Genomic DNA, 12496 nt, shown 5'->3' on the forward strand with positions numbered 1-12496 from the left:
CACACACACACATACACAGACACAGACACATGCACACAGACAGACACACACACAGACACACACACATACAGATACACACACACAGACCGACAGACACACACAGACACACACACAGACAGACCTACACAGACAGACACACACACAGACACACACACACACCGACAGAAACACACAGACACAAACACAGAGACACATACACAGACACACACACACAGACAGACACACACAGAAACACACACACAGACACAGATACACACAGCCAGACAGAGACACACACACAGATACACACACACAGACAGATACACACACACAGACACATAGACACACACACAGACACACACAGACAGACACACAAAGACACACACACACAGACACACACACAGACACACACACAGACAGACACACACACAGACACACACACACAGACACACACACAGACACACACACAGACACACACAGAAACACGCACACAGACACACACACAGACACAAACACACAGACACACACACACAGACACACACACAGACACATGCACACAGACACACACACAGACACACACACAGACAGACACACACACACAGACACACACACAGACACATACACAGACAGACACACACACAGACACAGACACACAGATAGACACACACACACAGACACACACACAGACACACACAGACACACACACAGACACACACACAGACACACACACACACCGACAGACACACACAGACACAAACACAGAGACACACACACAGACACACACACACAGACAGACACACACAGACACACACACACAGACACACACACGCAGACACAAACACAGAGACAGTCACACACACAGACACACACACAGACACACAGACAGACACACAGAAACACACACAGACACACACACAGACACACGCACAAAGACACACACACAGACACACACACAGACACACACACAGACAGACACACACACAGACACACACACACAGACACACACACACAGACACATGCACACAGACAGACACACATACAGACACACACACACAGACACAAACACAGACACACACAGACACACACACAGACACACACACAGACACACACACAGACACACACACACAGACAGACACACACACACACAGATACACACACACAGACAGACTCACACACTCAGATACACACACACAGACAGACACACACACACACAGATACACACACACAGACAGACTCACACACACAGATACACACAGACAGACAGACACACACAGACACACACACAGACACACACACACTGAGACACACACACACAGATGCACACACAGACAGATACACACACACAGACAGACACACACACACAGACACACACACAGACACACACACACAGACAGACACATGCACACAGACAGACGCACACACAGACACACACAGACACACACACAGACACACGCACACAGACACATGCACACAGACAGACACACATACAGACACACACACACAGACAGCCACACACACAGTCAGACACACACACACAGACACACACACAGACGCGCACACAGACAGATACACACACAGACACACACACACAGACACACGCACAGACACACGCACACAGACACATGCACACAGACAGACACCCACAGACACACACACAGAGACGCACACACACAGACACACACACACAGACAGACCCACACACACACACAGACACACACACAGGGACACATTTCTGATTCCGAATGCAATGAAGGCCACTTCTTCATCTGCTAGTCAGCAACCTTAAAAATAGTGGAAATGGGGACTTCCCTGATGGTCCAATGGTTAAGAATCCGCCTGCCAATGCACCGGACACAGGATCAATCCTTGGTCCAGGAACTAAGATCCCACATGCCATGGGGCATCTAAGCCCATACCCCACTCCTACTGAGGCCACATGCCCCAGAGTTGGTGCTCCACAACAAGAGAAGCCACTGGCGATGAGAAACCTGTGCCCCATGTCTAGAGAGCAGCTGCCACTCGTTGCAACTAGAGAAAGCCTGTGCACAGCAATAAAGACCCAGCACATCCGAAAATAAATTAAATATTTTTTTAAAAATAGTGGAAATGAGCTACAATACCTTAACAAAACTAATCCAGTTCCTGTCATTCTTGGACTGGGTTATATTTTAGTGGTAGGTATTCAATGTGGAGAAATTTGCTTTTCTTGCTGCTTGTATTCTGCTACAATTAGCAACATTTTGCTGTACTGCATATTAGGAAATCAAAAGTCCCGTCCTAATTTTTTAAACACGTGTGCTTGTTGATGGAAAGAAGTAGTATATACTAGAATGATTTTTTGTGTTTTTTTTTTGTTGTTGTCGTTTGTTTTTAATGTTAGAAAAACTTGCTAAAGAAGTAGGTACTTCTTATGGCTGCTATTTCGTCCCAGCATTTTCGGGGCTGTATGCACCTTATTGGGAGCCCAGTGCAAGAGGGTAAGAATTGAAAATAAGGTATGCTTTTGTCAGTCTTGATTTATTTACTATATTAGCTAAGAACTTATTGGTTAATAGTTTTATATTTTCAAATGATTTTGAAATATGGAGGAAATCTTTTATACTTGGGAAGTATAATTGTAGAACCTTTAAACTCTAAGAAGTTGGGACTTCCCTGGCTGTCCAGTGGTTAGGACTCCACGCTTCCACTGCAGGAGGCATGGATTCAATCCCTGGTTGAGGAACTAAGATACTACACTGCATGCCCCGTGGCATGACATAAAGAAGAACTCCAGGGACTTCCCTGGTGGTTCAGTGGCTGGGACTCTGCCCTCCCTCCCAGTTCAGGGCACCTAGGTTCTAGATCCCACCTGCCACAACTAAGACCTGGTTCAGCCAAATCAATAAATAAATATTAGAAAAAAAAACCCATGAAGTTATGTCATCTGAAAATAAGCCCCGGCCATATTCCTATTCATGTTAGTATTATTATCATTTATCTTCAAGATACCTGCAAGTTATGTATCAAAAGGCCATCATCTAAATGAATATTGATTTGGTTTTATATTATTGTCATCTATTCAGATAGATCATGAACTTTTTCATATGTGGATGCAACATTGTAGACTATAAGGATTTTGCCAGCTACTTAATGTTTGTGCCCAGTTTTGGCTCCCCCCCTGACCCCGTACACGTCTATGTACCAAATTCAACCTTTCCATATTTAGCACATTCCCGATTGATGACTCATTTATTCTGCTCTAATCTTAAAAATCTTTGTGTGTATTTTTAGGATCATCTGTGGGCTCACTCAGTTCACCAATAAATGCCATATTGCTTTTGCTGCATTAGAAGCTGTTTGTTTCCAAACTCGAGAGGTAATCAACATGGGCCTTTTTCCTGTACTTAATCCACCTTTATTATTCCTAAACCAATTTTATATATATGTATATGCTAGAATTTTATGAGAATTTAATAAGCTTGTTCTTGTTGTTCAGTCACTAAGTTGTGTCCGACTCTTTGTGACCCCCATGGACTGCAGCACGCCAGGCTTCCCTGTCCTTCACCATCTCCAGAGTTTGCTCAAACTCATGTCCATTGAGTCAGTGATGCTATCCAACCATCTCATCCTCTGCTGCCCACTTCTGTTCTTGCCCTCAATCTTCCCAGCATAATCAGAAATTAAGCCTGGGGACTTCCCTAGCGGTCCAGTGATTAAGACTTCATGCTTCCACTGCAGGGGGCACGGGTTCCATCCCAGGTCAGGGAGCTAAGATCCCATGGGCTGCACAGTAAGGCCCCCCCCCCAATTTTTTTTTTAAATTAAGCCTGCCTAAACTGTGATGTAATAAATGCAAGTTTGTTTTCTTTTCCCAGCTGTCATTACTTTCTAAGTTCCTGTTAGCTGCTGGGCACTGGGCATTTTACAGTTGAGGGGATGCTGAGCGACACATATTAGGCAAAGGATTTGAGTAGTAGCACAAACATAGATACCACGGCAGGAAATCAGGGTGCAAAATAGAGTTGTCTGGCTTGCTTGAATATAGAGGTGAGTACAGAGGAGTGGTAAGAGAAAAGGTTGGTGGTAACCAGATCAAGGAGGACCTAGAAGAAATCTCAATTTTCCTTCTGTAGGCTTTGGGGAGCTTTTGCATATTTTTAAGTAGAAGATGGCTATTTTCTGAGATATTACTGTGTGGTACTTTGATGATGTTCATTGCACTGGGTTTTTTTTTTTTTTTCAGATTTTGGACGCCATGAACCGCGACTGTGGAATTCCACTCAGCCATTTGCAGGTAGACGGTGGAATGACCAACAACAAAATCCTTATGCAGTTACAAGCAGACATTCTGTATATTACAGTAGGTCAGTAACCCTCATTCCTTCAAACCCCAATAGTCATGTTTTTTTGGAAGAACTGATTTTTCAGGCATATGTAACTGCTAAGATAGTGATGTTGTTCGCTCCCCTCAGTGAAGCCGTCCATGCCTGAAACAACTGCCCTGGGAGCCGCCATGGCTGCAGGAGCTGCAGAAGGGGTTGGAGTCTGGAGTCTGGAGCCTGAGGACTTGTCGGCTGTCACAATGGAGCGATTTGAACCTCAGATCAACGCTGAGGGTACTTTTATTTATTTTTATTGTAGAGTTGATTTCTAATACAATGTTGTGTTAGTTCCAGCAGTACAGCAAAGTGATTCAATTATATATACTATGTTTTTCAGATTCTTTTCCCTTATAGGTCATTACATAATATTGAGTATAGTTCCCTGTGCTCCACAGTTACCTTTTTCAGTGAGGGTACTTGTAAAAACTGAAGATTGGTGTACTGTGAAAAGGGAGAGAGAGTTTGGTGGTTTAGTCACAAATCAAGAAATGAAATAAGATTGCAAATGCAAAGGTAATTTCATATTCAGCTGCTGAACATACTTGGCTTCATATTTGAATGAATGTGAATAAGAGAAATAGTTCCCTATTAAAAAAAAAAAAACAAACTTCTATAATCACTGTTTTACCATTCACTTCTACTGTTTATAGTCTCTTCATGTACAAGGATAACAGTGCCACAGTATCAGTTTTATTAGTAGCCTGTTAGTGTAACCTTTTCTGACAGTGACAAGGGAGATATATAGACCACCGACACATCATGTCTGCATTGGGTCATCTTTAGTGCCAATGCCCAGTTTTAGGACAGGATTAACTGGGCTAAGGACCATTCTGGTAACTTTTAACTAAGCACAGCAGGGCTAGCCTGACAAAAGCAGCAACAATTTACATCAATGAGCATTAAATATTTGACTCACTGTTGCAACAAACAAAACTAAGCCACAAGACCGACCAATAGACTGTAGCCCGCCAGGCTCCTCTGTCCATGAACTTTCCAGGCAAGAATACTGGAGTGGGTTGTCAGTTCCTCCTCCAGGGGATCTTCCCAACCCAGGGATCAAATCCATGTCTCTTGCATCTCCTGCATTGGCAGGTGGATTCTTTACCACTGCACCACCTGGGAAGCTCTAATACCTGTAATTAAGTTTGTGTACAAAAGTCAGGTTTTATATATTCAATTTGGTTTTAAACCTTTTTAAAAAGCTGTCTATAAAATGGTATCATAGTGAATTTTGTGGTGGTTCAGATGGTAAAAAATCTGCCTGCAATGCGGGACACCTGGGTTTGATCCTTGGGTTGGGAAGATCCCCTGGAGAAGGGAACAGCTACCCACTCCAGTATTCCAGCCTGGAGAATTCCATGGACAGAGGAGCCTGGCGGGCTACAGTGCATGGGGTCACAAAGAGTTGGACACGACTGAGCGACTTTCACTTTCCAAGGTCCTCTGCCTTCCCCCAAAGAGAAGGCAGATTAAATAGGATTCTCCTTTCTAATTCATCACCACCTGCTTGTGAATGACCTGGTCTTAGCAGGTAGCCTGTCTCTGCATCTCCCTTCAGTTTGCAGACCAGGCTGAATTTCCCTCCAACTTCCACACAAGCTTCTCTCTGCCGTCACTGGCAGTCTTTGGCAGCCATACTGGGATCGGAGTCCTGGTAAAGCTCCATGTCAGTTAAATACAGTGTAACAAACATCAGTTGAATAAGTGAAACAATTTGTCAAGAATGATGAGTGAATATTAGTACTTAGAACATCTTAGTAAACTGTCTTTCTTTTTTAAAAAACTTTTTATTTTTTATTGGAGTATAGTAACTAACGGACTTCCCTGGTGGCTCAGAGGTTAAAGCGTCTGCCTCCAATGCAGGAGACCTGGGTTCGATCCCTGGGTCGGGCAGTTCCACTGGAGAAGGAAATGGCAACCCACTCCAGTATTCTTGCCTGGAGAATCCCATGGACGGAGGAGCCTGGTAGGCTACAGTCCACGGGGTCGCAAAGAGTCGGACACGACTGAGCGACTTCCCAGTAGCATAGTAACTAACAGTTGTTATTGATAGTTTCAGGTGTACAGCAAAGCGACTCAGCCATACGTGTGAAAGTGAAAGTCGCTCAGTTGTGTCCGACTCTTTGTGACCACATGGACTATACAGTCCATGGAATTCTCCAGGCCAGAATACTGGAGTGGGTAGCTGTCCCTTCTCCAGGGGATCTTCCCAACCCAGGGATTGAACCCAGATCTCCCACACTGCAGGCGGATTCTTTACTGTCTGAGCCACCAGGGAAACCAAGAATACTGGAGTGGGTAGCCTATCCCTTCTTCAGTGGATCTTCCCAGTCCAGGAATCGAACTGGAGTCTCCTGGCAGATGATTCCATACGTATACATGTATCCATTCTCCCCCAGACTCCCCTCCCGTCCAGTCTGCCACCTAACATTCAGTAAACTGCCTTTCTTATGTATGGTTTTCCTACTTTCTATTTCTAGAAAGTGAAATTCGTTATTCTACATGGAAGAAAGCTGTGATGAAATCAATGGGTTGGGTTACAACTCAGTCTTCAGAAAGTGGTAAAAATGTTTTTTTTGTTATTGCCACTTTGTCCTAGTATGTTAAATAGCTTCTTTAAGTATCTGTTTATACTTAGCAAGGCTGCTCTGAAGAATAGCATTATCATATGCTCATAGTTTCTAACATTTTGAAAATACTTAAAGTTCTAAACATAAAATGTAAATTATCAGATTGATATATGTGCTTATCTCTATCCTGCCATACCTTTCCTTATTAGTTTATTCCTGGTACTTTGATTGATAACTTAGTTTTCTTAAAAGTAAAAGTATTTCTAGTTTCTTCCTAATGAAAAAAAAAATCAACTAAACTTTTTTTTTTCTCTTCGTAACTGACTTTGCCTTTTTGGGAGGCTGTCTTCATGACCTGAACCGACCAAAAGCTATATTGATTTCATAATACATTTCACGACTTCCTAGACTGCTCCCAAGCCCTTAGTGAGTGTATGTTGTGAGAATTCATTGAAATAAGAGGAAGAAAAGTACCAAGCATAGTAAATTAGAAATGTCATAATTGGGAAATGCTCTTGGCAGAAATTAGAGGACTTTTGTTTTTAATCACTTAGATGGGAAGGTATCTACCATAAATAAACTATTTAGTTGTAAACAGCTCTGAGCTGCCTTTAATATTGAAACAGCCTTTAACATACCTTTAATATGGCATGATATTGTAATCCGTTGCTAAATACAAGATTTGGAATTTAATGAATGAAACAATGGCCAATAATATTTTGAAGCATATAGTTTAAGAGAGAGGAGTTTATAAATGAAATATAGCCTGCCTTCCAACCCCGAAGTGAGTATAGAACCACTTTTTTAAAAAATTATTTATTTATTGGCTGCACCAGTGCTTAGTTGCAGCATGTGGGGTCTAGTTCCCTGTCTAGGGGTCAAACCTGGGCTCCCTTCATTAGGAGCCCAGAGTCTTAGCCACTGGATCACCAGGGAAGTCCCAAGAACCACTTTTAATGTATCTAGCTTTTCAGAGAAGCTTCTGGGATCATCCTGTTTCTACTTGAAGCTTTTGTTTATTATCCTAAATAAGCTTTAGGCTTAATATCCATTGTCTTGACATCTTTTGTTCTGAGACCCACCTTTCTTTCTAAGATGGTGACAAAGCCTTTCTTGCTAAGATTGTCTGCAGTTTTGAGACCTTTTGCAGTTAAACTTCTCAATCATAGGTATTTTTTGTAGCACAGTGGTAGTTGCTTTGAAGGACGCAACAGCCGTGCACTCTGATTTATTTTCTGGTTGCCCTCAGTTAAAAGCTGATGAAAATGAGTTCCGTGATTTCTTTGACTAGTTGTATTTTTTTAAATGGCACAGAAACTTCCCTGGCAGTCCAGTGGTTGAGACTCCACACTTCCAATGCATGGGGCACAGGTTCATCCCTGGTCAGTGAACAAGATCCTGCATGCTCCCAAAAAATAAATAAATAAAATGTATTTTATTTATTTTATGGCCAAAAAAATATTATATGGCCAAATAAATAAATAAAACGGCACAATTCAACCTGTTCCCCTCCCTCGCTGTATCTGCCTCCATGTTGATACCATACATACTTCTTCCTTACTTGCAGTTGAGGATATGATTTTAATCGCCAAGTTCCCACAAAGCCAATTATCATTTTCTCTCTGTTTGCTTACCTTACTGTCAGTGAACTTAAAATGCCAAGAAAAAGTGGATAAAGACAATTACATGATTCTTTTGTTTCTGCCATCAGAATTGATGATAAAATAATTTGATTTTTTGAGAGCTTTTGATTTTTCAAACTTGATTTTTGTTTCAGTTAGGCTGCAGTGTATTTAAGGCAAAGTGTAAAAAACAATTTGTAGTAGATTTATGAAAAGCACTCATGTACAACATTTTGAGAGTCTCAAAAACTGTATAATAATCCAGATAACAATATTCAATTAGTGAAATGCTGATTGTTCTTCATGCAATGTAAGCTATGTAATAATAGTACAGATAGAATCTTGTTTTGATGATCTCATAAGGCTATTCAAATTGCTGCCTGGCCTCTTATCCTCTTTAAATAGTTTTAATTTATGGGAAGAATATTATGTTAGCTTAATTTCCAAAGCATATTGCCAATTTTGAAGCATTCATATTTATTTTCTTGTTGGTAACTATATTTGAATGGAATGTAAAGAATTTTTAACATACAATTTAATATGTTTTAAATGTTGTAGAAATGATTGGGGATTTAATATTTTTTGGAGAGAGCTTATGATAAGTAATGACTTCATGACTTTGTACTCCAAACCCACCAAAATAACATTTTCTTCAAAAATTGTTAAATGTTCAAGATACATAATGTTTAAATTCAAGAAAAGCCTATGTCTGTATCTATCTAGCTATTCTTTAAAGGAAATGTTTTCAATCAGGTTAGAAAATATCAAAACAATTGTGTTCTCAGACAATATTTTAAAATGTAGATTAATACAGTTTAGTTTTTAAATTATAGTAACATTAATTTTCAGGTTCATTTTGTTATACCAACTGTGTGTAAAAAAGAAAATGAAACCAATAGGGTTTGAAATTCATTTTCAAACTCATGAATTGGACTAATATAACTCTTCTCTGATAGCCAAAGGATCTATAATTTTAATCTGGATGGGGAATGGGATTGCTCACTTAGTATCTTTTGGGGAAGAACCAAGAAAGCTAAAATCAGCAGCCTCCCAAAAAGAAAGTTCTCCTTCAGCTTTCTTTGGCTTTGCCAGTGGAAGGTTTATGTTTGTCTATATGCTCTATGTTCTTGCTATTTGTGGCATGCTATCTGTACCGTTTGTTAACTGTCATAAGCCCTCAGTTTGGATTCTGGTTTTGATTTAAAGTAATAACTCTTTGATACTATTTTTATAACTTTTTTTTTGCTATCATGTGATTCTTAACACAAATATTGTAATTATGTGTCTCTCTTTTGGTTTGCTTGACTGGAATTCCCTCCTACTCGGATGACAACAGGTGACCCTAGTATCTTCTGTAGTCTACCCTTGGGCTTTTTTATAGTGAGTAGCGTGGCAATGTTAATCGGAGCAAGGTACCTCTCAGGTCAGTTCCTCTTTAAATTAGACAATTATATGAGTTAGCGTTAATGTATTTGTGTATAAATCAACAGAAAGTTTTCAGTATTTTTCCTTCTTCCTGTTCTTAGGAACCTGGAAAATCTATTAAAGGTCTAGTTAATATACCATTTAATTCAGAATTAAGGACTGTGACTCTGCTTTTATTCTCTTTGATTTTTAGTAGATGATTTTCTTTGAGGGGCTACATTCTGCTGGCAAGTGCAGCAGTAAGCACAAGTACTACTGTTCATGCTTAAATGAAAGGATGTTCAGAGTGTTAGATGAAATGTATAGTATTTGAAATCAATTGAATTTGCTTTCAAATGTGCCTAAGTTGTTTTTCATGCTTATGAAAATCTTCTACACAAGTCTTAACATTTCAATCCTGGTAAGACTTTCGGCCAGAGTATGTTAGCAGAGTTTCTGTAAAACTCTAAACCTGGGGAAAATGTATTGTCACTTTTATTTTAGTTAAGAGAATACATTGGTGAACTGAAATTTTTTTTTAATTATTGCTGAAATAAATTGGGGGTGAAATTCAAACTGAATTATTACTTTTGCATGTTCTGAATATTCTTATAAAAGTAAAATTGCTCAGTACATTATAAAACTCACTGTGTAACCAGCATTAATTTAAATATAATAATCATTTTTGGAAGTTGTTCCTGATAATAGCTCAGTTTTTCTTCAAATTAATGGCCTAAATGGAAATGACATACTTCATATGTTGCCAAGAAAGTGAAACATTTAAAAAATCTTCTTAATTAGGGAAAGAGTTGAATTATTTCTCTTAATTAATTACAAGATGACCTGGGTTTAAAATGTAAAAATTTTTTATTGATATGGGAGAACATCTGTTTTTAGAAGTCTGACAAGCATTAATCAGCTTGGCATCATCACTAAAGCACTATATATAAATATGGAATGAAAAGTTATTTACATTAGCAGAAAGGGAATAAAAATGATCTACATTAGCAGAACATTAAATTATCTTTTAAATTATGATAAAATTTCATGATTATGTGCATGAGAATTTAAAATTAGATTTACCTTTTTCTGTGTTCTTGTTTATAATAAATTTGTTCAAATCTTTTTCTTCCATAACAACCATGTTGGTATTAGTGCTTTACACCTTACAAAAGGCTTCTGTATACATAAATCTGTACAGAATTAGCAGATGCTTATTTTCTTTCTGCTTCTCAGGAATGTTTGGTGGAAGAGTCTGAGTATTCCCCAGAAGAACTATAATTTAAATTTTTTTTAATTCTGTTTTAGGAAAAGTTCTATTTTTTTTCTTTATCCTGAGGTTTTTTTTGTTTTGTTTTGCTTGTTTGTTTGTTTTTGGCTGCATTATGATGGTCTGGAAAAGGAAAGAAAATAGCATTGCAGCTGAATGTTTTCATCGATATTTTTTCCCCTTCTGTTTCCCTTTGATGCCAGTACAGAATGAAAAAGCTTGGTCTTTGAAAAAATAGGATATATAACATATCTCTAAGCTAAAGGATACAGTAAATGTCCAAATTCCCAGACTTCCAAAATAGATATGATTGCCATCTTTAGGATCTCTCTTGGTAACATATGCTGAGATTTGAGAAAAATTGGAATGACTTGTCTTGGTAAACAGTTAGCAATAGCGTTCATTTGCTAATTTTGAAATTGGCCCAGTTATATTTGTTGCATTTTACCTGTGAAGCAATATTTAGGAATCATATGGAATTTCTAGCTCAATAATGATCGAATCATCTTCATTGCTTTAACTCCTAAATTGCATGTTGATTATTATTGATATATATGATTTTTGTCCCATTTTAGGTATGCCGTAAATACTACCAACTCATGGATTCCAAAGATGCGAGCTCTTTACCTATGGAGAGAATCCAGTGATTCTGTCTCTTAATGTGATGACACTATTCATAGACTGATTTTATTTATAAGCCACTTGCTGCATGATCCTCCAAGTAGACCTGTGGCTTGAAATAAAGAAAATGCAGCAGAAAGAATGCTATAGAAACATTTGGTGTGTTTTTTAACAGCACTAGTTAAGATTGGACCAGCCACCTTTGGGGCTGACCCCCTCCTTTGCAATCATTTCCTGCCTCATTCCCTGTAAGATCTAGGAAGAATTCAGATCCTATCCATTGGAATCTTTCATCACGTATATTCAAATTCTGATGGGCCAGGATTTGATTCCTGCACTACACACGCTTCATTAAGGGGCTATTACTAACTGGCTAAAAATCTGTGATTTTTTGTTTGCTTCCTTTTAACAGACTCCCCTACCCAAAGTCCTCTTCTCTGCTTATTAGGGAGACCACAACATCTTCACTAAATGTTTAAATGGAAGCCTCTACTAAATTCTTAAAATAGAAATTTCGTACCCTCATTCTTTAGGCATTTTTCTAAAAAGTATTTGCCAAAACTGAAAATTCTTCATGTATTTTACATGGTCTCACTAATTATACTGAATTGCTATCTGGATCTTATAGGGAAGGACACTTTCCTTTTTTTTTTTTTTTTTTTCGTTCCT

General features: G+C 39.0%; 1 protein-coding gene across 1 annotated transcript; it reads left to right on the top strand.

Annotated features, from left to right (window-relative positions):
- Positions 1-2352: 2352 nt before the first annotated feature.
- Positions 2353-11966, top strand: LOC145535751 (glycerol kinase-like). Its single transcript, XM_081564102.1, has 7 exons — positions 2353-2456; positions 3250-3334; positions 4202-4322; positions 4431-4574; positions 6821-6901; positions 9869-9955; positions 11782-11966. Exons 1-7 carry the CDS (start codon positions 2353-2355, stop codon positions 11790-11792), a joined length of 633 nt encoding a protein of 210 aa, XP_081420228.1. The 3' UTR covers positions 11793-11966.
- The last annotated feature ends 530 nt before the right edge of the window (positions 11967-12496 follow it).

Source organism: Giraffa tippelskirchi, chromosome X, assembly GCF_054371585.1.
Source record: "Giraffa tippelskirchi isolate mGirTip1 chromosome X, T2T-mGirTip1v1.2.pri, whole genome shotgun sequence".
NCBI classification, from domain to species: domain Eukaryota; kingdom Metazoa; phylum Chordata; class Mammalia; order Artiodactyla; family Giraffidae; genus Giraffa; species Giraffa tippelskirchi.